The following is a 26,856-nucleotide window of genomic DNA, read 5'->3' as shown; positions in this document are numbered from 1 at the left end:
AGCGGAGAGACTCTGGCCCTGCCTCTTCCCTTTTGGCTCTGCTGGCTGTGCTGCCTCTCCTTGCCTCCTCTGTTAGGGGGAGGGGCTGTGTCCCACCCAGTGATGAGCTCCCAAAATCCTAAGAACCGGTTCCCTACCGAATCCTCGGCGGCACTTTGGTGGCAAAAACAACAAAGAGTTTCTTAAGCTTATGCCCACATAAATCTGTTAGTCTTTAAGGTGCCACCAGACTCTTTGTTGTTTTTGTAGATACAGACTAACACGGCTACCCCCTGATACTTTGGTGGCAGGGGTGTGTGTGTGTCTTCACTTGCTCCGGGTTTTCGGCAGCATTTTGGCGGCAGGTACTTCACCCGGAGTGAGTGAAGACCCCCCGCACTGCCGCTGAAGTGCCACCAAAGACCTGGTAGGGAACCATGCGGTGAGTACAAGCCCCACGTGCCTGTCTCCCCCCCCTCCCCCCCGCACCCATCCGACCCCAACCCAGGTCCTGCCCCCCTCAGAACCCGCAACCCATCAACGGCCCTCAACTCCCCCCGCTCTTTGTCCCCTGACAACCCCTTCCCGAGACCCCCCACCCTAACTGCCCCCCAGGACCCCACCCCCTACCCAACTCGCCCCGCTCCCTGTCCCCTGACTGCCCTGACCCCATCCACCACCACCCCGACAGACCCCCAGAACTCCCACGCCTACCCATCTCCCCCCGTTCCCCGGCCCCTGACTGCCCCCCATCAGAGCCTCTGCCCCCTCCAACCGCTCCCTGCCCCTTATCCAACCCCTCTTCCCAGCCCCGGCTGAGCCCCCTTACCATGCTGCTGTGTAAGGATGCCGCGCAGCCGCTGGAGCTCACAGCCCCACCCCCTTGCCATGCCGCTCAAAGCGGCAGGAGTTGCAGAGCTGCCCAGAGCACGCTGGGGCTCTGCAAGGGGGAGGGGCCGGGGGAGCCTCCCCAGCTGGAAGCTCAGGCGGGCCGGGCAGGACGGTCCCGCGGGCCGGAGTTTGCTCACCCGCCTGCCCCTTTAGGAACCGGTTCTACACTGGCGTCTAAATTTAACAACCATCTCACCACTGGTTCCACCTCTCCCTCTCTATACCTGTTCATAAGCCGACCCCCTTCTCTGATGCTTCCCTTTTTTACTAAAAAATTTGGCTTATGAACAAGTATATACAGTAAACTACAATACAAAACTGTATTTCCCACACCCCTCAGAAGCAGTGCAAGGGCTTGGGGGAGTTGGGTAATGAAAGAGCTGAGGGAGAGGGATTGCTGGGAAGGAGCCTGGGTGTGAACTTGGAGGGTTGTTGGGTATAGGTGGGAAAAGTATGGAACAGGTTTTTTGCAGGGGGTGCATGGAGGGATTGTTAGGTAGCTTCCCCCATGCAGACCCTGGCTGACCCCTAGCCTCAGTCAGGCACATCTGCCCCTGTCTCCATGTGTCCCTGAACCCCCATGTGTCTTTACACCCCCTGTCCTCGTGTCCCTGCACCCTCACTCAGACACTCCCCATCCCTATGTGGCCCTGCACCCCCTCCCCCTGTCCCATGTGTCTCTGTGTCCCTACTCAGCCACTGCTCTGTCCCTGTGTGGCCCTGCCCCCCCCAGCCCTGCCCCCATGTGTCCCTGTGCCCCCACTCAGCCACCCCCTGTCCCAAAGTAGCTCTGCATCCCCTCCCCATCTGGCCTTGCACCTCCCTCCCTCCTGTGACCCTGTGCCTCCACTCCCATTCAGCCTCTGCCCCAGTCTGTCCTCCCCAACTAGCCCTTATGAACCCCTGTCTGTAACCTCCCACCAGCAGCCCCACACTGTCTGTCTCCCCAGAGCCCCTGTCCCCTGACCTGGCCTGACAGGCACTGTGAAGAATGCAGGCTCTTCCTCTTCCCTAGCTGACCAGGAGCTGCTGCTCTGTTCTATCACTACAGTGCCATCTGGTGGGCAAAATGTGGAATTGCAGCAACAAAAAATTAAAAGTATGCACAGCTTATTAATTATGCATGCGCACAGTGGTGCAGAATTTCCCCAGGAGTATCTGATGTATCTCTCTACAAAGGAAGCCCTTTAATCAGTGCATATCTGGTACAAGAGCCTGACCTGCACCCTACCATGTACAAGAAGTACATGACAATAATATTATTATGGAGCATCATCAGTGTAAACAGAACACTGAGGCAGACACACTCCTTGCTTCATAGAACAGTTTTAAACTATAATAGGGGACGGACCCTGCAAAAATGCTTATGTGTAAGTGCTGACATCAATAAAGTTACTCGCAGTGGTAAGCACTATCTCTGCTGCTTAGTAAGTGCTTGCAGATCTGGCTTCATGAACCACACTCTTTAGACACATGAAATACTGGCTGAAGCTCCGTTCTTGAAGCAATGCAGATTTCCCCCCCCCCAAAGCTAATGATCTGGGAACTTTTTGAGCTCAGCTGCGTGGCAGCATCTAGTAATGTGAATCTGTATCTCTGCCCTCAAAATGACACAGATGGCTGTCCTAATCAGGTCTGGCTGATGATTTCCAAAACAAAATGGCAATCTGGATGGCCCATTGGATTGGCAATGAGGTATAGAGCTTTTCATCCCTAGAGAATTGGTTTTGGCTAAAATTACTAGTGATTGAATGTTACTGGGGGAGGCTGTCTGGTGGAAAAGTGTCTATCTCACTAAAGCCAACACCACCATTGGAGCCTTCTCTAGGCAATCTCAGCAGAGAGCCCCAGGGCTTCAGGGGCTGGAATCTGAAGACTTTTCTGACACTGGGGATACAGCTGGCCAGAAAATGAAAATACCGTCCCATAAAAAAAATTATGTTTTTGAAAAAATATTCATCCTGAATCAGGGCAAATGTCAAAAATGACAAAATTTCCAGAAAAAATCCATTTGGGTTCTCTCAGAAAAGAATTTGTTGCCTTTGCAGCTGTTCTCCTGGAGGCTTCTTGTCAATTTCACTTTCTTCCTGCTTGCAGAAAGTGAAATTGGCAAGACCTACTTGGCTGGCAGTCAGCCTCCATCATTTTGGATTTTTAAGATGGAAAATCAAAAATTTGCAGGTAAATTGAAATTTTCCAACAAATTGACAGCTAGCTCTACTTGGGGATTTCATCCAATGGTGAGCAGACCCTGGTGTATTCACATCACTGCAAACCTCTAGCGCCGACATGCAAAACCATTCTAAGTCATGATTTGCATCCATGCAGGAGCCGTGAGCGAAACCAGGGTAAATGGCACCAATGTAAATCCCAGGTTGTAGGGTTTATCTGTCCACTCTAGGGGTTTCCTTTGAGAGCTGCAGATGAAAAGTGCTATATCAGACCTAGATGCTATTATTTCAGCTGCATTGGTGGCTATAACTAAGAAACATCCCTCACGTAGATGAGATGTGAATTGTCCTCCTGCTACCAGAAGTGGTCCCTTCAGGTTAGTAAGCGTGATTTCTTGCATGCTGGGGAGCTGAAGGCTTTTGGGTCCCCACACAGGGGCTAAGAGCTCCCTGCCTGTTGCAGAGCTAGACCAGGGTAGGGGCAGCACACAGCATGGCATACAGGCAAGGGAACTGGGAGGCAGTGGCAATTGGGAGCACAGTTAGAGGGAAGCACCAGCTGAAATGGCTCTGGTGTGTGTGTGCAAATGTGCATGTGCCATTAAAAGTCCGGTCGGTGGTGTTGCGGGGCTAAGACAGGCTAGTCCCTACCTGTCCTGGCACCGCGCTGTGCCCTGAAAGCGGCCAGCAGGTCCGGCTCCTAAGCGGGGGGGCCATGGAGCTCCGTGTGCTACCCCCGCCCCGAGCACCGGCTCCACACTCCCATTGGCCAGGAACCGTGGCCAATGGGAGCTATGGGGGCAGTGTCTGTGGGCAAGAGCAGCACGCAGAGCCGCCTGCTGCACCTCCGCCCTAGGAGCTGGACCTGCTGGCCGCTTCCGGGGCACAGCGTGGAGTCAGGACAGGCAGGAAGCCTGCCTTAACTCCTCCGCTGTGCTGCTGACCAGGAGCCGCTGGAGGTAAGCCCATGCCTCAACCCCAAACCCCAACCCCCTGCCCCAGCCCTGAGCCCTCCCAACCCAGAGCCCCCTTCTGCACCCCAAACCTCTCATCCCCAGCCCCACTCCAGAGCCTGCACCCCAGTACAGAGCCTCACCTTCCCCTGCACCCCAACCCCGTGCCCCAACCCAGAGACCCCTCCCACACCCTGAACCCCTCTGCCCCACTGCCAGCCTGGATCACCCTGCTGCACCCCAAGCCCCTTATCCCTGGCCCCACTCCAGGAACTGCACCCCCAGATGGAGCCCTCACCCCCTCCTCACCCCAACCCCCTGCCCCAGCCCGGAGTCCCCTCCCACATCCCAAACCCCTCATTTCTGGCCCCACCCCAGAGCCCTCACCCCCAGTTAGAGCCCTCACCCCCTCCCACACCCCAACCCCCACCCCAGCCCAGTGAAAGTGAGTGAGGGTGGGGAAGAGTGAGCCATGGAGGGAGGGGGAATGTAGTGAATGGGGGGCATGGTCTTGGGGAAGGGGTGGGACAAGAAGCATGGCCTCAGGGAAGGGGTGGGACTAGGGTGTTGGTTTTGTTCAATTAGAAAGTTGGCAACCTGCCTAACCTCCCCACTGAGCTGCTTGCGCCCAGATTGTCCCACACAGAATCCTTTCACCCCACACTGAGCCCCTCCACATTTGGATCCTGCCTGCCCCACACCTGGTGCGCCTGGCACAGAGGGGCAGGCCCAGGCCTTGTGCCGTGTCAAGGTCGGATGCAGCCTCACCAGTGAGTCTATGTCCCCAGGATGTGGTGTCTGCAGGCTGAGCTCCCACCTTCATGCAGCCAGTGGCCTGTGCTCCCCACTGCCATGCTGGAACATCTGCATTTATTTATTGACAAATAAAACTTGCAGAATTTTAAAATATTGTGCCCAGAATTTTTAATTTCTTGGTGCAGAATTTTTATTTTTTGGCATAGAAGGCCTCAGGAGTAATGTGTGAATTGCATGTGTGCACATGTGAAGTGTGTGTGTATGAACGTCTACACGTGAACAGTATGTGTGTCAGACAGCAGAAGTGTGCACAGCTGAAGGAACTGAGTGTGTAAGAACGAGTGTGCACGCACCCAGCAGGAGCGAGCGCGCCCATGTTCCCCGCCCCGGCATGACGCCAAGCGAGCCCCGGGCCGCTTTTCCTGTCGGAGGCGATGCCCGGCCTTCCCTTTAAGGGCCTGACGCCGTTACTAAGGCGGCCCGGGAGGCGCGGAAACTGAACCTGCGCCGCGGCCAGAGCGACAGGCCCGGCAGCTCCCGCCTCACGCCATGGCCGCAGCTGCCGCCGGCCTGGTAGGGGCCGGGACGCTGGGAGTGGGGTCGGGGGCTAAGTTTGTGGGAGGGTGGGGCCGGGGGGGCTAAGTTTGCCGGGGCTGGGTGGGGCCAGGGGCTAAGGGAGGGGTGTTGCAGCCCTGTTACTATTGCAAAAAGTCATTGCTAACCGCAGAGCCCGCCCGCCCCGCGGCTCTGCTCCCCCCCGCTCCCCGTAGGTGGTGGCCGTTCTCCGGGGGAGGTTTGCCGGGTACTTCCCTGCAGGATCCTGAAGCCTGGCCGAGCTGCGGGACAGGGCCTTTGAGTTTTGTTGTGTGGCCTTGTGGGGTGCTCGATGCAGCCCCCAATCCGTTTGCAAAGGAGCGCTAACACTTTCCTTTCTGAGCTAGGGGCCGATTGGGTTAGGCACAGGGAGGGAGACGTGCAGTAACTGGATCCGTGGGGATTTCCCTGCTGGCGTTTTAAAAACCAAAACTATTTTTATGAATTCTTAGTGAAATCACCCGCACTTTTTGGAGGTGTCTTTTGCAACTAGGTTTATTGCTTTGTAGCCTCGTGGGCTAAAAAAATATACTTTGGTAGTTGGCCACCAATGTCTGGTGTCTCACAAATCTCATTAAGCATACAAATGATGTGAGATAACGATGTTCTAGCTACCCTGCTGCTATTTCTGATCTTTCTGTTCTGCTGCTTCTTTGTCCTTCCCCCACACCTTTCCTTTGATGTGCAACTGACTAGCTGCATGTACTGTTTCTGTAATTATATGCATAATTATACAAGCAGTTGCACGCATACTGTTTTATCACCGTGCTGGGCTATTCTTTTTGGAAATCTGGCCTTGAATATTTTAGGGTGGGGAAATTGCCAAGCCTTGTCATAAAAATATGTAATTTTTTTTATTGTGCTAAGGTCCCTATTAATAACTCAGTGGTTTCAGCATTAGCCTACTAAACCCAGGGTTGTGAGTTCAGCCCTTGAGGGGGCTGTTTAGGGAACTGTGGCAAAAATTTGTCTGGGGATTGGCCCTGCTTTGAGCAGGGGGTTGGACTAGATGATCTCCTGAGGGCCCTTCCAACTCTGATATTCTATTAACATTAGCCTATATTCTTTAAATTTTATTGTCTTTCAGGAGGACCCATCTCTGGAGAAACACTTTAAAGGCCATCGAGATGCCATCACTAGTGTGGATTTCAGTCTCAATAAGAAGCAATTGGGTAAATTATCTTTTTATGTTCTGACAGTCACCTGACAAGTCTCTTCTTTTTTCCATGTAATTAAAAGAGCTGCTGAGTTACAAAACAGGCTCAGAAATAATCACTTGTAGATCACTGAAGAGTTATTTTCAAGGCTGAAAGGCCCACATTTTTGCTTAAATTCTAGAAATGGCATTTTTAAGTGTGTGCGTGTTTATCCTGGCAAAGTCGCAAGGAGCATTGAGTGTTACACTGTGTCTTGCATATTTGTGTGCCTCACTTTATTCTGAAACCACTGTATGGTAAAACTTCACTTTTACTTGGTGTGATTAAACCAAGGCTTGTTTTCCTTCTACTGTCCATTAATACAATGCAATGCATTGTAATCAGTTGTCTTTCCTGAGAACCGAATAGAAATTGACAGTTATCCATTGGCCTACTACTTACATTGAGGCCCACTGTGCTTTTTAGTACGGGAGAGAATTGCTATGTCTGTTGCAGAGGTGGTGAACAGAGGTGCCCAGTAGACACATACAGATACAGCAGGGCTAAGCACCTTGAAATTCAGTAGTCCAATAGGTGGTCAGAAAGCATATTTCAGTATCCCTTATCAGGATCCTGGTAACCCACATAACCCTTTGCTCTGAAAATTAGGGACTATCAAAGTTAAGCATATTCTCTTAATTACCACTCCCTCCTACCCTGTTTCCCTTTTGTTTCTCAGTGGCTCCTTTGTTCTTGTTTTGTTTCCTGTCTCCCTTCCCTTGCTCTGGCTTCTTTTTAGGTTCAGGCCAGCAACTGCAGAGCAAGAGCAGTGCTACAGTCCTACATAGCAAGTGCTGTGCGTACAGCACTTCTATGAATGAAAATGCAGGCAGGAAGACTCAAAATATTTGAGTCAGGTATATTGAGTCAGCTACTCTATATTCAAGCAACCTGTACACTTCCCATCCTTTATATTTGATTCTTCATATTTTTAAGCTGAAGAAGTGAGCTTTCATTTGATGCCATTTTACTGGGGTGTTTACCCTACCCAATGCTATTAATGACTCGCCAATAATAAACTGCAAAATACTGCTTATATCTCAGAGTGCTTTACAGAGATAGTGAAGTGCTATTTTCCCCATTTCATAGATAGGGAAATTGTGGTACTGCAGTTAAGTAACTTCATCATACAGTGAATCAGTAGCATACTTAGGAATAGAATTAATATCTCTAGAGTCTCAGCCCTGTCCTCAATCCACATATTTTTAGCTGCCTTCTTTATTTTAATCCTAAAGTTTTTAGGGAAAGATGTTGCTGGCAAAAAGCCACTGAATGGAAATGTATGAATTTTTTCCCTTTAAAGGAACATGAATAATGGAACATCCTGTCTGAAATGGGTCTAGGTCATTGTTTCTCAAACTGGGGTTGCCACTTGTATAGGGAAAGCCCCTGGTGAGCCGGGCTGGTTTGTTTATCTGCCCTGTCCACAGGTCCGGCCAATCGCGGCTCCCATTGGCTGCGGTTCACCACTGCAGGCCAATGGGGGCTGCTGGAAGAGGCGGCCAGTAAGTCCCTCGGCCTGTGCCGCTTCCAGTAGCTCCCATTGGCCTGGAGCAGCGAACTGCGGCCAGTGGGAGCCATGATCAGCTGGACCTGCGGACGGGGCAGGTAAACAAACCGTTCCGGCCCGCCAGGGGCTTTCCCTACACAAGTGGCAACCCCAGTTTGACAAACACTGACCTAGGTTAATCCTGAATCCTATCCAAGAAAGGAGAGAGCTATTCTTTTTTTGTATTGAAATGACTGTGAAATAAAAGGATGTTTCCAGCAAAAGCTATTTGGTACTTTGCCACAACTGAAATGAATTAAAATCTTCTTGTGATTATGATACTATAACATCTAAACCTAGTATCAAAAACTAATCTGTTTTCTTTCTAGGCATGTTTTACGTTCACTGGAGATATGTCCCACTTGGTGCTCTGACAGGAACATAAAGATGATGCTTTTGTCTGTTGGCAGGCTAAAATTTTTATACCACATAGTTGTCTGGTGTTTTGTTTTTTGTTTTTGTTTTTGTTTTTTTGCTTTAAACCCCCCCCCACAAAAATCAACCCCTTTCCCACAAAGTTTCTGTAGTTTAAATGTAGGATTAGTTTGGAGAGAGATTTTAATTGTCACCATTTTAGAGGTTTGTTGTCTAATATTTTTCTGTAAGTTGCCATTGAATATCAGTGCCATTATACGTCACAGTAAGTGTCCACTGCACTACGGACATATAAAACATGGCAGGCTGTAGGGGAAGCTGCACTTTCATCAGGGTCAGTGGCATAGAGAAGGCTGGGAACATTCATCTGAAGCAGTGCCTCAGAAGGATATGTTGGTAACTGTGTAACCATAGAAAAGCTGGGTTCCTGGGGCACAAAGCACTGTCACAAGTGTTTTTTCTATATGTCTCTAACTTGCTGGACTTGTCTGCTTTGTGTATCTACATTTGGATAATTAACCAAGCAATGTCGTGACTGCTGTTTGCTCTCCAACAGAAAAAAATCTTTCGATGAAGAGACACTGAGCCTCAAATCTTAGGGGCTCTGCACATGTGTGTATTGCCTTCTATTGGAATATCTCTTACAATGTTTGTACTTTTTTGTTTGTTTAGTGCAATAACAGAATTACATGAACTAACTCTTAGCTTGGGTTGCCATGCCTGCTTTCAATTAATAAGTGATTCTGAATGATTGGTTTGAATTGCCAATAAAATATAGAAGTGTAGTGGTGCCCCAGGGTTAACAAAGGTCTTAATTCAGTGGAGAGAACCAGTGTTTGAAAGGGCTGAAATCTGTGTGCTGATCCCTTCAGTGTGTATATTTGTTCCAGTGTACTCAGAGAAGATATTAAATGAGTCTTTTTCCTCTAAATTTAGCAAGTGGCTCTATGGATTCGTGCTTGATGATCTGGAGTATGAGACCCCAAATGAGAGCCTATCGCTTTGTGGGTCACAAAGATGCAGTCATGTGTGTTCAGTTTTCACCTTCTGGCCATCTGGTGGCCTCAGGCTCCAGAGACAAAACTGTCCGTTTATGGGTTCCAAATGTGTAAGTATATCCTGCTTCCTAACTCTTTTATGTTAAGTTTGTGGTGTGTGATTTCCACTGGCAGGAGTGCTCCAGTGTGGGGATTGGGGAATCCGTTATTTGCTAAAGGAAAAAATATTAGGTGATGCAACAGCCATTCTGCATAGAACTCTTCTATAAAGTGAATTTAGTCCTGGAGAAGATGCCAGCTTGTTAGCCCTAGAGACTGAAATCCTCTGTCTACAGATCAGGTACAGCACAGACAATATCAGCGTAAACTTCCTGACACAGCTGTAATACTGTACTTAAATAGTTACTTACTGGTGTCCCTCCCAGTTCATGTTTCATGGATCATTAGTCCTTAGCTTTGCTCTGGCACTAACAAATACAGTGCTCAGTTTTTGTAATATAGGCATCTGTTCTAGGAATTGGATTTCTGACTTGCTTGTTGTAGTCCACCAAACAATGGGTGACTTTTCATGATCTCTGGTTTTAAATTTTAATTGTTGACTTAAAGATTAATAACTCCCTGTCCCATTAATAGCAGAATGATGGTATATGGCTAAAACAAAGGCCTGGAAGTCAGGAGACCTAAATTTTTGATGCTGTCATGGACTTGCATGGGACCTTACCCTTTCTGTGCCTCAGTTTTCGTCATTTCTAAAATTGTGATGGTGGCCTACCTAACTGGGAGATTAGAAGACTTAGTTTGATGTTTGTAACGTGCTTTGAGATGCTTGTCTGGCAGCTGCTAACCATTATTTTTAACATTCCTCTAACCATCCAGACTCTGTGCTGCTGTTTTAAAATGTTCGAAGTATGTTAGTTAGCCCAGAGCAGGCCTATCTACTACTCATCCCACTGAAATACACCGTAAGTGGCAAAGGCGTGCGTGCAAAATGGACTCGTATCACGCTTCTGTCTGCAACTTTTCTTTTTCTACAAGTAACATCTGTTGCTCCTCTCTATGGAGCTGAGAATGTCTCCCTCCTCTTTCACTAAATTGGGGAAGTGATCTTCCCCTTTATGTGGTAGCCAGCATGAGGATTCCAGCCCAGAGAGCTGGGGAAGGGTGGCTTTCTGGGGAGTGCTACTGTTTAAATAGGGTTACCATATTTCCACAAGCAAAAAAGAGGACACTGGGGGGGGAAGGAGCCCTGCTCTAGCCCTGCCCCTGCCCCCATCCACTCCCTCCCACTTCCCACCCCCTGATTGCCCCCCTCAGAACCCCCAACCCCCCCCCCCCGCTCCTTGTCCCCTGACTGCCCCCTCCTGGGACCCCTGCCACTAACGGCCCCCTAGGACCCCACCGCTTATCTAAGCTGCCCTGCTTCTTGTCCCCTGACTGCCCCCTCCTGAGAACGCCCTATGACCCTACCTGTCCCCTGACTGTCCCAACCCTTATCCACACCCCCACCCCATATTCACACCCTCTCCCCCAGACAGACCCCCGGGGACTCCCATGCCCTATCCAACTGCTCCCTGCCCCCGACAGGACCCCCAGAACTCCTGACCCATCCAACCCCCTCTACTACCTGCCTGCCTCGACCCCTCTCCACACCCTTGCCCCCTGACAGCCCCTCCAGAACCCCAGACCTATCTAACCCCCCCTGCTCCCTGTCCCTGACTGTCCCAACCCCTCTCCACACCCCTGCCTCCCTGACAGCCCCCCCCCAACTCCCGACCCATCCAACCCCCCCTCCCTGTCCCCTGACCAGGGCCGGCTTTAAAGAGCCCAGGAATCGGGCTATGCTCTGGCCGGGGTTGTGGGGTTTGGGGCCGGGCTGGAGGTGCTCGGCTGGCGCTGCTGGGGCCCGGAGGCCCCCGCCCCAGCTTAGCTGCTGCTGCCTCCCGCCTGCCCCTGCTTCTTTTCAGACTTCCTGCGAAGATCTGATTGGCGGGAAGCAGGGGAGGGGGAGGAGCAGGGGGCGGAGCGTTCAGGGGAGGGGAGGAGGGGGAAGACAGCTGCGTGCCAGACAGCATGGTAAGGCTGCAGGGGATGGGGGGAGCCGGGAAGGGGCTTTGGGTGCCCAGCGGTGCTTGGCCGCTGCTTTTCTATCTATAAATAGCCGACCGGGGGGAAATCCCGGATGTTTTTAGATTTTTAAAAATCTGTCCCGGACGGCTATTTATCGACCGAAAAGTCGGACATGTCCAGGGAAATCCGGACATATGGTAGCCCTCGTTTAAAGACTATAAAGAAATAGTGAGTCTGGGCCCTGAGAGGGAAGCAGACTCGTGGTGGGTCTCTCTTATTGGTGTTTGGTTTGTACTCTTTAGCAATTGAAACTAAACACAGCAGCCAGGAAGCAGGGAAGATATTATAAAATTAATCATTTCTATTTTTGTTGGAATGTTTATGGCTCAGTAATTGTATTAATTTTTTTTGCTAACATAGTAAGCCTAAATTAGCCTGTGCCCTAGTTCTTGTTACAATCTAGAAGTGAGTCAGATTTTAAAAAATCCAGAATCTATTTGCTAGAAGAATAAAAAAAAATTACGCTGCCCCCCCAGCCTCAAAACTCATTTTAAAAAACTTTTATTCATAAACTAATAGGCTCTCTTGTAAATTCTTTAAATTTTTGTTCTGTACTCAGAGTGAGTAATACATTTAGGGAAGATGCACTATTATTCGTATATAACAAAAGTTTAATCCCTGCTTTTAGTGCAAATCTCAATTTCTTTTAATATGGAGGTGCCATTGTACTGGTACTGTCATTTCATAATGACACCATGGCTGTACAATAGATCCATTTTACAATGAAATTGGATAAAGTTAAGCTACACTTACATTGAAGCAGGATGAAAATGTGCAGATTGCAATTTGTTATAGTTAACTTCTGTTTAGTAGAACTTCCCTGGAAGAAATATGACTCACTTGATTATAAAAATATATTATATTATTTAAAGACACTAGATAAATTATATTTGATTAAAATTTAACCTCATTGTTCATCCATCTAGACAGAAAAAAGGGAGTGACAGTTTCTTCTTCTGCATCCAGAGCCTGGCTGCTAAGATGTGTAATCCTGAAAATGAAGTCAACAAAAAAACCACCACTTACTGGAGTTCTTGGAAGTGAATGTGTAAATTGTGTGGAAAGACTAGATCTTCTGGGGAGACTGAATTTAAATGAATTGTGCTGGATTAAATCTCAGTGCCTTGAAAATATTAGTTCAGTGATTGAAGCTGTATGTGTGGTTGCCATTTCAGAAGTAAGCTAGAATGGAAAGGGAATTATTCCACCTGTGCCTGTCTTGAGGCAGCTCCTTATGTGGCAAATTTCAGTACTGTTTTGTGTGTTTGTTTAGTATTATCAGTCACTGAACTTCTAGAACTATATTCAAGGAAAATATCAAGATTAAGTCAGATGTCTCTTTAGTGTGTTAAATTCACAGCTTGATTAAATGTAGTCAAATATGCTGCAATCTCTTTAGTGAGGGGAGAACTTAAAAAGCAGTAAGGATAGTCTTGAGTAACTTAACAAAACATGAAGGTTAGTAGCATTGCTGTTAGTGTTATACTGTGTGAGAAGGTCTTGACTTCATTAAAAATGAAAGTAGGTAGTTCAGAAATGTTCAGTACCAAATTAACATTTGCATGTCTTACTCTGAACACATGGATTTTATCCATTTTGAGATTCCTTCCTCTTCAGATCTTCCTTGATCCCACTTATCCTGTTCTCTAATCCAGGGTTTTTTTAAATAGTAAAATAAAGAATTTAAACTCAATGAGACACTTTTTCTACCCTTATTATGAGCGTTTACAATGATGATTGTGACCGTGTCTGGAGACCTTATCTTATTATCAAGCAAGCATGGCAAGATCAGGGAATTAAGGGTGGGCTCACCCGGGAGGGCTGGCTGCTGAATGCCCTGTGAGGTTCTCAGGAGTGACCAGTGAGCTCTTACAATCAGTTCCCTGGTGGATAAGGGGAAGGGGGGGGGGGGTTTCTAAGAAGCAGAGATCTGCACTAGATGGAGAAAGGACCTCTTGGTAAAATACTTGGGGCCCCTGCAAACTGTTCTCAGCAAATGGACCCCCTTTGAATTAACTGGGGCTTCATATGGGTGCAGAATTTGTCTGCAGGGAATAGATTACAGAATTGGGGTCTTAGATTTGTTGTTGGACCATGTTTACAAATTTTAACACTTCACACTATTATTTAATTTAAATGCCAATTGAAGCTTTTTGAGTTGGCAAAAAAAAAGTTACCAATAGTCTCTCTTTAAAACTAGGGGATATTCTATATAGCTTTCAGAACCCAGAATTCCCTTTCCCTTGTCAACCTTTAAGACTTGAGGCCACTAGTCTTCTGACAGATTAGGACTGGATGGGATTTATTTTGGAGCCAGTCAAATGGGGGTTTGCTCTTGAAAGATAAGAGAAATCTGTCTCTTCCCAGGGCCTGAGTGCATGCCTTCTGCAGCACCCAATGTCTCTTAGAATTCAAGGGTTCAAGAATCTGGTAACAGAACCTGGATTTCTAGTTCCAGCACTTGGGAGCTGGTCCATTAAATATCTTTAATGAGAAAACCCCACCACTTCTCTCATTCAGCTCTTGGCTTGAGCTCTTCGATCGTTCAGCATTGTGCTGTGGCTAGCCCCCCCACACACAAGGGAGTGGTGCAGGCCTGGTAGCCTACCAGGCACCTATTGAATCTTGAAATTCTCAGAATTTTGTACTGCAGTCTTGTATTTGTTTTCCAGAACAATATCTTCTGCACTACTTGAAAAATGTTGGCGAGAGGAAGAACTAATGATACTTAATATTAAATTCTGTAGCTTGTTTGTGTTTTTAAATTGGTCTCATTTTGTCCCACTTCTGGTATGTCTGATTAAAAGTAAGTCATGTATTTCTCAGAAGATGCTGTGTAGGAAAAGTATTTGCTGTAATGTTATCTTGTGATAAATATTAGACACACTTCCATTTGGTATCAATGGTTTATCTGACTATAATTGAAACTCTCCTTTATGCCCTTCTTTTTCCTCGTTGCAGTGACAATTAAGGCCTGATGCCAGCCCAGAATTTCAGCCACTATTGTTCTTGTCTTTGTATACTGGTTTGCATCACTGATGTAAACAGTCTTCTTAGCAGACTATTTGATTTACACGAATTAAAAACATGTCCTTTTTCTTACCTCTTTATAGACAACACAAACATAAACTGTCTCAAGTTAGGATGGGCTCCAGTAACTAAAATCAAACAGAGCAGTTTCTTTTAGTGCGATGTTTTATATTGTTCCTAAACACTTGTCTGCTCAGGATAGGTCAACAACTTCCTCCTAACATAAATGTATATGGTACCCATAGAAATAGTGGTTAGAAACACTGTCTAGTGTACACAAGCTTCAGGCTGTTTAGAACATAGTGTCTTAGCCTCTTGTGCAACTTAAAACAATCATTCACTCTTTTTTTCTACCCAGCAAAGGAGAATCTACTGTGTTCAAGGCTCATACGGCAACTGTAAGAAGCGTTCAGTTCTCCAGTGATGGACAGTCCTTGGTTACAGCTTCTGATGACAAAACTGTCAAAGTATGGACAGTTCACAGACAGAAATTTCTCTTTTCCTTGAACCAGCACATAAACTGGGTTCGCTGTGCCAAGTAAGTACAACCTGCTGGCAAAAAACGGTGGTGGTGTATGTCTTAAAACAAAGAGTGCATTCAGCAGGTGGCTTTGGTGTAACAACACCAAAAGCCTTATGCTTCAAATCAGTCCTGAGCTGAAGTAATTTTGAACAGGTATAGAGATCTATATATCCTTGTTGCCCAACCCCCAAGTAAATGCAACATCTAAACTTTTTTTCTTTAGCAGTTGGATTTGTGATGACTGGGAGAACCGCATGGAGAATTGCCTGCTGGGTGCAAAGGTTGCAGACCTCTTGAGATACCTAGATAGACTTGTATGCAGTGCTGGGGAGGAACCAGTAGTCATGGTACACGGCATAGGGAAAGATAGGAGAGTGGTCCTGGAGGCCGAATTTAGGGCAGTAGGTAAGATAGATATAGATATTTTTAAGTCCTCCATGATGGCATTCTCTAAAATGCTTCCAGTTCTACGTGCAGCGCCAGTTTGATAGTCAAACAGCAGGGTCTCAATGTCGTCTGAGACTGGTGTCGGGAGGAGGGATTTAGGTTTATTAGAAATTGGGGAATCTTTTGGGAAAGGAGGAGTCGATGCAGGAAGGACTGGCTCCACCTAAACCAATATGGAACGAGATTTCTGGCATGTAAAATTAAAAAGCTTGTAGTGGAGTTCTTAAACTAGGACTGGGGGAAAGCCAACAGGTATGAAGGTGCACACCATTTGGACAGACCCATCCCTGCGGGGCGGATTTATTAAAGTGGACACTATCTAGTCTAATAAAGAGGAGATGATAGAAGTTGATGAAGTAGGTAGGAACTGAAGAGAAACAGTCAAAGAAAGGCAGATAACTAAATATTGACAAACTTTATAAATGCTTGTATACAAATACAAGAAGTCTAAATAGTAAGATGGTTGAACTTGAGGTATTAAATGAGGATATTGATATAATAGGCATCATGGGAACTTTGCCATTGTTCCGCTATAGGACATGGTAAAACCACTATACAGAAAATATAGGAATGATAGAGTAGGTCTTACTGGTGGGGGAGTGGCAGTATATGTGGGGGTATAAAAGCATAAAGTCAATTATAGTAACAATCTTAAATGAATCAAACCGTATAATAGAATTTCTATGGATGGAAATTGCGTGCTTGAATAATAAGACTCTAGCAGTAGGAGTATACTGCTGGTAACCTGATCAAGATGATAAGGGTGATTGTGAAATGCTCAGGGAGATTAGAGAGGCTACAAAAAAACAGAGAACCCCGTAATAATGGGGGATTTCATCTGTCCCCATGTTGAGTGGGTATGTGTCATCTCAGGATGGGATGCAGAGATAAATGTTTCTAGACACCGCTAATGATTTGCTTCTTGGAATAGCTAGTCGTGGAACCCACAAAGGGAGAGGCAATTCTTGATTTAGTCCTAAATGGTGCACAGGATCTGGTCGTAGAGGTGAATATAGCTGAACCACTCAGTAATAGTGACCATAATGTAATTAAATTTAACATACTTTGTGGGGGGGCGGAATGCCCATGAAACTGACCACAGTAGCATTTAACTCCGTGGTTCTCAAACTTTTGCATTGGTGACCCCTTTCACACAGCAAGTCTCTGAGTGTGACACCCCTCCCCCCCATTAAAACACACTTTTATATTTAACACTATTATAAGTGCTGGAGGCAAAGTACGGTTTGGCAGTGGTGGCTGACAGTTTGCAACCCCCCCATTTAATAGCCTTATGACTCCCTGTTTGAGAACCACTGACTTAACTTGAAAAAGGGAACTAGAAAAAAAGAGGAAATTAAAAGGGACAGTCACGAGTGGATGCCTGCAAGCTCTATGGAAACGTTAAAAACACCATAATATAGGCTTAAACTATGTGTACCCTTTTACTGTGTGTGGTTGTGGGTTTTTTTAGGACCCAGAAAAATGCCACCATGGCTAAACAACTGGGTGAAAGAGGTGGTTAGAGGAAAAAAGGCATTCTTTAAAAATTGGAAGTCAAATCCCACTGAGGAAAATAGGAGCATAAATTCTGTCAAGTCAGAAAATATAATTAGGCCAGCTAAAAAAGAATTTAAAGAGCAGCTAGCAAAAACACAAAAAGTAACAGCTAAATTTAAGTACATCAGAAGTAGGACAAAGCCCACCGAACAATCAGTGGAGCAAGTGGATGATGGAGGTGCTAAATGAGAATTCTAGGAAGCCTAGGCCATTGTGGAGAACCTAAATGAATTCTTTGCTTCAGTCTTCACTGCAGAGGATGTGAGAGAGATTGTCACACCTGAGACATTCTTTTTAGGTGACGCATCTGAGGAACTGTCAGACTGAGGTGTCAGTAGAGGTAGGTTTTGGAACAACTTGATAAATTAAACAATAAGTCACCAGGACCACATGGTATTCACCAAAGAGTTCAGAACTGTTAACTGTGGTATGTAGCTTATCCTTTAAATCGACCATGGTACAGTTGACTGGAGGATAGCTAATGTAACACCCATGATTTAAAAAGTCTCCAGATGCAATCCTGGCAATTACAGGCTGGTAAACCTAACTTCAGTACCAGGAAAATTGGTTGAAACTATAGTAAAGAACAGAATGATCAGACACATAGATGAATACAATATAGTGGGGAAGAGTTGACATGGCTTTTGTAAAGGGAAATCATGCCTCACCAATCTATTAGAATTCTTTGAGGGAATCAACAAACATGTGGACAAGGGTGATCCAGTGGATATAGTGTACTTGGACTTTCAGAAATACTTTGACAAGGTCTCTCACCAAAGGCTCTTAAGCAAAGTAAACAGTCATGGGATAAGAGGGAAGGTCCTTTCATGGATCAGTAACTGGTTAAAAGATAGGAAAGAAAGGGTAGGAATAAACAGTCAGTTTTCAGACTGGAGAGAGGTAAATGACTGGGTCGCCCAAGAATCTGTACTGGGACTGGTGCTGTTCAACACCTACATAAATGATCTGGAAAAAGGGGTTAACAGTGAGGTGGCAATGGTTGCAGACAATACAAAATTACTCAAGATAACCAAGTCCAAAGCAGACTGTGAAGAGTTACAGAAGGATCTTAAACTGGGTGACTGGGCAACAAAATAGCAGATAAAATTCAATCTTGATAAATTCAAAGTAATGCACACTGGATAACACAATCCTAACCATACATAAAAAATGATGGGTGTGATGGGTTCTGTCACAGAGACCCCCTTGGGACTGTCACCTGATGTGCTGAAACTATCTCTGAGCCCATTTTCTCTGATGGCTTGGGACTCCAGAACCTTGTCTTGTTGAGCCTGCTGCAACACAGACCCAGGGTCTGAACCATGCCGCCAAAGCTGCAGACTTAACTGAAAACAGCTCAGCAAGTACTCCTGTCTCCAGCACTCAGACACCCAGCTCCCAATGGGTCCAAGCCCCCAAATAAATCCGTTTTTATTCTGTATAAAGCGTATATAGAGTAAACTCATAAATTGTCTGCTCTCTATAACACTGATAGAGAGAGATGCACAACTGTTTGCTCCCCCAGTTTATTAATCACTTACTCTGGGTTTGTTAATGAACAAAAGTGATTTTATTAAGTATAAAAAGTAAGACTCAAGTGGTTTCAAGTAATAACAGACAGAATAAAGTAAGTTACCAAGCAAAATAAAACAAAACCCGCAAGTCTAAGCCTAATACGTTTAAGAAACTGAATACAGGTAAATCTCACCCTCAGATGTTCTAATAAGCTTCTTTCACAGACTAGATTCCTTCTTAGTATGGGTCTAATCCTTTCCCCTGGTACGGTTCTTGTTAGTTCCAGCTCAGGTGGTAACAATCTCATGATTGGCAGCCCCCTTTTATATCTTTGGCACAAGGTGGGAATCTTTTGTCTCCCTGGATTCCCACTCCTCCTTTTAAATGGAAAAGCACCAGGTTTAAGATAGATTCCAGTACCAGGTGACATGGTCTCGTGTCACTGTAAGACCTCCTTCTTTATTACCTAGTAGCTGTGAGACACTTACACAGGAAGGCTTACAGGTAAACAAAACCATTCACAGTTCATTGATTCTGAAGCCCCCTTAATGGCTTCCACTTAACATATTTACCTGAGTAATACAAGTTTATATCTTATTCTCCTAACGCCAGACATAGAAATAATACATGCAAACAAATAGGATGAATGCACTCAGTAGATCATAAGCTTTGTAATGATACCTTACAAGAGACCTTTTGCATAAAGCATATTCCAGTTACATTATATTCACACTCATAAGCATCTTTCTATAAAAACATGGAGTAATATCACAATGGGTTCTATACAGGGTGATGTCACTCAAAGATCTTGGAGTCATTGTGGATAGTTCTTTGAAAACATCTTAATGTGCAGCAGCAGTCAAAAAAGCTAACCATGTTATGGACCATTAGGAAAGGGATAGATAACAAGACAGAAAATATCATAATGCCCCTATATAAATCCATGGTACTCCCACACCTTGTGTGCAATTTTGCTTTTCCCATTTCAAAAAAGATAGATTAGAATTGGAAAAGGTACAGAAAGAGGCAACAAAAATGATTATGGGTATGGAAAAGCTTCCGTCGGAGGAGAGATTAAAAAGACTGGGACTTTTCAGCTTGGAAAAGATATAACCTCAGAGGGGATATGATAAAGGTCTATAACATTGTGACTTGGTGTGGAGAAAGTGGATAAGGAAGTGTTATTTACTCCTTCACCTTATGGAAGAATCAGGGGTCAATGAAATTTTTAGGCAGTAAGTTGAAAACAAACAAAAGGAAGTACTTTTTCATACAGGTCAACTTGTGGAACTTATCAGAGGATGTTGTGAAGGCAAAAAGTATAACTGGATTAAAAAAAGAACGAGGTCCCCATCCAGGGATCACTCAATAAATTGCCCTGTTCTATTCATTCCCTCTGAAGCATCTGGCACTGGTTGCTGTTGGAAGACCGGCTACAGGGCTAGATGGGCCATTAGTCTGACCTAGTATGGCCATTCTTGTGTTTTCTGTTCAGAAGAAAAGCTAACTGTCTAGTTACTTCAGCCCTATTTCACTTCTTCATACCCTGATTGGATATTGGAAATAGTGTTTATCCCCATTGTGACGGCTTGGATCACAGAAACCACTTTGGGTTTGCCAACTGATGTGCTGAGACTACTTCTAACCTGTTTTTTCTGGCAGCTTGGGACTCCAGAACCTTGCCTAGTTTGAGCCAGACATGGTTGTGTGCTGCAAACCCAGACCAGGTCTGAACGATGTCCCCTAAACGCTGCAGGCTTAACTGAAAATAGCTTAAAAAGTGTTCCTGTCTCTAACACTGATTCCCAGCTCCCAATGGGGTCCAAACCCCAAATAAATCCATTTTACCCTGTATAAAGCTTATACAGGGTAAACTCATAAATTGTTTGCCCTTTATAACACTGATAGAGGGATATGCACAGTTGTTTGTCCCCCCCCAGGTATTAATACATACGCTGGGTTAAGTAAAAAGTGATTGTATTAAATACAGAAAGTAGGATTTAAGTGGTTCCAAGTAATAACAGACACAGCAAAGTGAATTACCAAGCAAAATAAAATAAAACACGCAAGCCTATGCCTAATACAGTAAGAAAGTGATTACAGATAATCTCACCCTCAGAGATGTTTCAATAAGCTTCTATCACAGACTGGATGCCTTCCTAGTCTGGGCACAATCCTTTCCCCTGGTACAGCCTTTGTTCCAGCTCAGGTGGTAGCTAGGGGATTTCTCAGCCCCCTTTGTTCTGTTCCACTCCCTTATATAACTTTTGCACAAGGGGGGAGTCCTTTGTTCCTCTCTGGGGTTCCCCCTCCCCCCCCCTTCTAAATGGGAAAGCACCAGGTTTAAGATGGATTTCAGTACCAGGTGACATGGTCACATGTCCTGTGAGACCCCAAGCCTTCATTCCTCCCAGCCTGACTCACAGGAAGGCCTGCAAGCAAACAGAGCCATCCACAGTCAATTGTCCTGGTTGATGAGAGCCATCAAGATTCCAAACCACCGTTACTGGCCCACACTTTGCATAATTACAGTAGGCCCTCAGAGTTATATTTCATATTCTAGTTTCAGATACAAGAATGATAGATACATACAAACAGGATGACCACACTCAGTAGATTATAAGATTTGTAATGATACCTTACATGAGACCTTTTGCATGAAGCATATTCCAGTTACATTATATTCACACTCAGCATATTTTCATAAAATCATATAGTGCAACGTCACACCCATTATGTTATACACATGGCTGTAATTCTTTCATTGCAACCTAAAGCCTTAATCCTGTAAAGATTTATGCATGTGAGTAGATGTGTCGATCTCCGTGGTACTACTTGCCTACGTGACATTGTTGGAGAGGGCGGCTTAAGGTTGCACTTTTCTGGTAATGTCAAATAGTGTTTCTACAGTTACTGTTGTCTATTTTGAACTTCTCCTAACAGCCTTAACCAGAAATATAGTCATTTTGAGGACAAATAAATTACCTTTCCTACTGGTAGTGAATCTAGAAATTGTCCGAAGCAGGGCCTAGAAATGAAGCACTTGAAACAGCCTTACTTGAAAACAAGTAGGATAGATGATCTGAAATCAGTTTAACCATTTTTTCTGAAGAGTCATTTAATCTATCTGCATGCTGTTCAATAATTTCAGTCCTTTTAGGTTGCTTTTCTCAGTAATCATAGAAATCAGCTTTGCAGATTTAGCTCTGCATTCGGCTACCCTTGCTCCTCAAGTAGTCGTATTGACATCAGTGGGACTACTCAGAGTAAGTACTTGTGTACATGAACATTTAATTTGCAGCAAGCTGGGGTGTAAATCTACCATATGCTAAGTGTCCATGGACCTTGCTGCTACACACTAACCATTCCCTAGTGCACTTTGATCTACCCTGCTTTGAAATGTGAGTAGATCGAAGTGCACTAGAGAACAGCAGGGTCCACAATGACATTTAGTGCATGGCAGGCTAGTGTGGGGTGGATTTACGTCCCAGCATGCTGTGAACTAAATATTGCTGTAGACAAACCCTAAGATGTATCCTACCATGAGTAAGGTATCCAGATCTAGCCCATACTGTCTATCCCCTCCAGCTTCTTGTTAGTTCTGAACTTTGCTATAACTCCTGTATTTATTTTAGATTTTCTCCAGATGGAAGACTAATAGCTTCTGCAAGCGATGATAAAACTATCAAACTATGGGATAAAACCAGCAGAGAATGTATACATTCTTTTTGTGAGCACGGTGGGTGAGTACCAGTAGAATGCACAGGGGCAAGACACACAAGGCTGTCTTATTTGAGCCTGCCACACTTTTTTCACTGTTAGGCAGAGGTTAAATCATGACTGACTGCACAATCGCATAGATCCTAGCTACACAGAAATGACCTTTAGTCACCAACCATTCCTTCCAGATCCCTTACTGCTGGGCTTGAAAGTGACATGGATGTTAGTGTAAATGAAGCTAAACATGTTTTAACATCCATCTAGTGGCCTAGATATGAGAACAGTTCTTAGAAATCATTTTAGCCACATTCTGCTGAGGACAAAACCACATTAAATGAAACTTTTCACATCTCTTCTTGCCTCCTCCCACCCCCAATACATACATACATACATACATACATACACACACTCTCTCTCGTTCTAGGAAACTTAAGGAGGTTTGAAGCTCACTTCTCTTCACTAGATTTGCCAAAACTTCATTAATTTAGAGCACAATAAAAATAAAGTTCAATAATTAAAAGGTCTTTGCAATAATGCTTTGCACTTGTGCGGTACCTTTCATTCTAGGCTCTCTAAACCATTCATAAAATTAATCAAACCTCCTACATGTCGTCTGTGAGGTGGGGAAGTGTTATACCTATTTTATAGTTGAAACTGAACCACCACAAGATTAAGGGACTTGTCCAAGGTTATAGAACAAGTCAATGATCGAACTGAGACCAGAACCCATGATTTCTAGGTTCCGATTCCATGGCATCATTTGACACACACCTCCTCAATAGACCAGTAACTGCATACTGCCTTTTTGTTTTCCCTTTCATACAATTCTCTTGTTTCAAGATAACATCTGAATTTGTCATTAAGGTTGTATTTAATGTCACGACCTTTGATTCTGATCTCGTTAATGTCATGGTACAATACTGTTGTTTTTCATAAGCCTTTTTAGTACACATGGTTCCTCCACACAACAGATCTGAGAATTTGATGAAAAACACTATATAAGCTCTTGGTGGTATTCTTAATATGACGCAATGTAAGGATGCTAATAGGGCAGTCAGTTTTCTTGTTATCCGATGTCTTGCTTGTATCAATGGAGCAAGAGTTACAAAGCACCTTAAAGGATCGATTTTATACTTTTTTTTTTTTTTTAAACAACAATGTGTTCAAAGGATATGGCTGCATGTTGTATCTCATAAGCACCAATTAAGAACTCCTGTGATCTTAGTAAAAAATAATTGCTTCTATTAAATATTAACTTTTGAAAATTAATGTTAAGACATCTAAATCTACAAAATTCCAGAAGGTTTGCTTCTGAAACTCATGTAATTGTCATCAAATTCTTTTTAATACAAATATATATAAAATAGTGCTATATCATATCCTGCCTTAAGGGTGTGAGAGAAGCACAAGATAAATGTTAGTTGACTTGAGCCGTGTTTAGCATCTTTAAGTCAGATTTCTTCCTGCCCCCATATTATTTCACTAACATACCGTAATGCTCCTTCTTGTAAGGGATCCCTCCAAGTTTAAACTGTTGGATTTTTCTTTATAGGTTTGTGAATCATGTGGATTTTCATCCCAGTGGTACATGCATTGCTGCAGCTGGTACAGATAACACAGTGAAGGTGTGGGATGTTAGGATGAATAGACTACTTCAGCATTATCAAGGTAAGTTACAGACCTAAGAGAGTTGTTTCTTTTGTTTTTTTCCACTGTGGTGTTTAACCTAATAATTGGATCCTCAGGAGGCTAGGCAAAGGGGGAAAAAAATTGCTTGCAATGAATTCTTGCTCACTTTACAAGTTGAAAATAAAACTTGCCAGCTCTAAATTAAACTGTTGGCACCTCTGGTCTTTATATAGCCTGTGCTATCTCCCTACCCAACAATGTTTTCAGCTTTGTGCATCTGTTTACATAAGTCAGACTGGGAGAACTAATCATTCTCTAGCTTCCCTATATTATTAATAAATAGTGAATGTACATATGGCTGAAAGGTGTGGAAAGCTGTAGCAATGCCAAAAGAGCAGAGCTGTCCTGTCACATCTCCTGAGTAGCCAGCTCCTCCTTCATATCTACCTCTAAAAGCATGTGCTTAAACTCTTGTTACAGATGAATGCTTTGAGAGGAACACGTTCAATAGTAAATCAGGAAGTGTGCAAAGAGGCCACTGAGGCTGTCATAGTCCTTTGGTACCATAAGGAAGCAAGTGAACAGCAGCACTGTGTTTTTTTTGTTTTGTTTGTTTGTTCTTTTTTTAAAGAGAACGTACCTTCCTTTCTTTCTGAGGGTTTCTGAAATTCAAAGCTACATGACGTTCTCCTCGTAGTCTAAGTGTGATGAGATAGTCCCTAGGGTTAGCCTTCAGAGACTGCTGCACTCATTTGTTTAGTGACCATGTCCCTGCTTAACCACATTTTAGTAAATAATCCTTCCTAGTGGCAGTGTTTTAATGAGCCAGTTTGCAAACTTCAGAACTGTAATCACGCATATATAGAGCCGTTTTTACTGTTCATAGATTTTTAAGGCCTGTGATCATCTAGTGTGACTCCCTGTATAACACAGGCCATAGGACACAGGACTTCCTTGAATTAATTCCAGTTTGCACTAGAGCATATTGTGATGTTCCCCTCTGGTGTTGTATGGACTGGTGATCTGTTAGGTCACTCCAATCCTTGACTCTGGGAACCAGCCTTACCCTGCTCTGCTGTGAGAACCCCACTCCTGGGCTGTTCACGCACAGCCTCTGGCATGTAAGCTGCTCCTTGGATTGTGCAACCGAATGACACTAGCCAATATCTCCGGTCCCAGACATAACCCTAGGAACCTCCATCTTGCAGTGTCCAGTTATGCCCGCTGGACGTTGCAAGCTTATATGAGTTCGTCAATTTAATGAAGAAATTGATATGTACCAGGCTTGTTATCCCAAAGCGAGTGTCTGACTCGCTTTGAACGAAACACACTGCTTCAGGTAGAATAAACAGATTTATTAATTATAAAGGTAGACTTTAAGTGATTTGGTCAAATGAAATAAAAGCAAAACGCATTCTAAGCTGATCTTAACACTTTCAATGTTCCTACAAACTTAGATGCTTCTCACCACAGGCTGGCTGATTGCTCTTCAGCCAGGCTCTTCCCTTTGATCAGCACTTCATTCGCTTGGTGTGGTGTCTGTAGATGTAGGTGGGGGAGAGAGAGAGCATGGCAAATGTCTCTCCCTTTTATCATGTCCTTTCTTCCCTCTTGGCTTTGCCCTCCGCCTCCCTTCAGAGTCAGTTGAGCATTACCTCATTGCATTTCCAAACTGACCCAAAGGAAGGGGGGTGACTCACTCAAGAGTCTAACAGATTCTTTTGTTGTTGCCTGGGCCAGCGTCCTTTGTTTCTGTGAGGCTGGGCTGGGTTTGTCCCATGCATGCCCTGATGAGGTGTGAACTGCCTCTCTGTTCTTGGAGAGTTTTTGCCCAGGCTTGCTTTAAGCCACGAGGATAAGTTTTCAGCCTCATAACTATATACATGAAATTATAACCTATAACCTTACTGTAACAATTACTATAACATCATTGTAACAGCCATGCTCAGTGCATCATGACCCTTCCGAAGACACCCAACATGACAAACTGTGCATTGGATACCACACAATCATTTTATAAAGATGAACATGGGGGTATAGGGTGTTCCCCTGAGGTACAGAGCATCACACACATCTCTTAGGAAAACATCCAGTTGTGATTTTTAAAATGTCTAGTGGTGAAGAATCCACCACAACCCTTGATAAGTTGTGCCTATGATTAATTACTCTGTGTTAAAATATTGCACCTTATTTCTAGTCTGAATTTGTCTAGCTTCAACTTCCAGCCATTTGATCACATTATACCTTTGCTTGCTAGAATCAAGAGCCCTCTATTATTAAATTTCTGTTTCGCATGTTGATACTTATTAAATGTGATGAAGTCCCCTCCTAACTTTTTCTTTAAGCTAAACAGATAGAACTCCTTGAGTCTTCCACTATAAGGCATGTTTTCCAATCCTTTAATTGTTATTGGGCTCTTCTGTGAGCCCTTTCCAATGTATCAACAGTTATGTTGATGAACATATGTTAAGGGAAACAAAGACCTTCTAGAAGAGGTGCAGTGCAGAATGCTTGTGGATGGTGCATGCATGTCACCATATTATTGGTTACACTATAGTTGTAACCAAGAATTTCAATACAAACCAAATATGAATGTCTGAGGTAAAGGGGGTATATTCTTTCTGATGGCCACAACTCCACTAGCAAAGTTGTCTGTGTATTGAGAGAAGTGTTTACTCCAAACTGTGTGAGTATTAGTGAAACTTGGAAATGGATATAAAACCTCTGCTGTTAAAACAGGCATAACTTTTTAAATCCTTAAACTAGGGTAAAGGGCAATCTGAAACTACTTATCAGCTTTTATGCAGTGGCAGGATATACATCATGTGTTTCCAGCCACACCATTA

At 44.5% G+C, this 26,856-nt stretch overlaps 1 protein-coding gene across 2 annotated transcripts in view; it reads left to right on the top strand.

The window, feature by feature from the left end:
• The first annotated feature begins 5,175 nt into the window (after window positions 1–5,175).
• Window positions 5,176–26,856, top strand: part of POC1A (POC1 centriolar protein A) — a 114,429-nt gene continuing 92,748 nt past the window's right edge. The window contains exons 1-6 of one of the 2 annotated variants that reach the window (XM_034777414.1): window positions 5,176–5,323; window positions 6,432–6,516; window positions 9,401–9,572; window positions 14,978–15,157; window positions 22,297–22,404; window positions 23,934–24,049. In XM_034777414.1, coding sequence (XP_034633305.1) covers window positions 5,300–5,323; window positions 6,432–6,516; window positions 9,401–9,572; window positions 14,978–15,157; window positions 22,297–22,404; window positions 23,934–24,049 — 685 coding nt within the window. In that variant the 5' untranslated portion in view covers window positions 5,176–5,299. The remainder of the gene's footprint in view (window positions 5,324–6,431; window positions 6,517–9,400; window positions 9,573–14,977; window positions 15,158–22,296; window positions 22,405–23,933; window positions 24,050–26,856) is intronic. The other variant, XM_034777413.1, reaches the window with a different exon arrangement.

Source organism: Trachemys scripta, chromosome 7 (genome assembly GCF_013100865.1).
Source record: "Trachemys scripta elegans isolate TJP31775 chromosome 7, CAS_Tse_1.0, whole genome shotgun sequence".
Lineage (NCBI taxonomy): Eukaryota > Metazoa > Chordata > Testudines > Emydidae > Trachemys > Trachemys scripta.
This window is presented reverse-complemented; position numbering and strand designations above follow the sequence as displayed.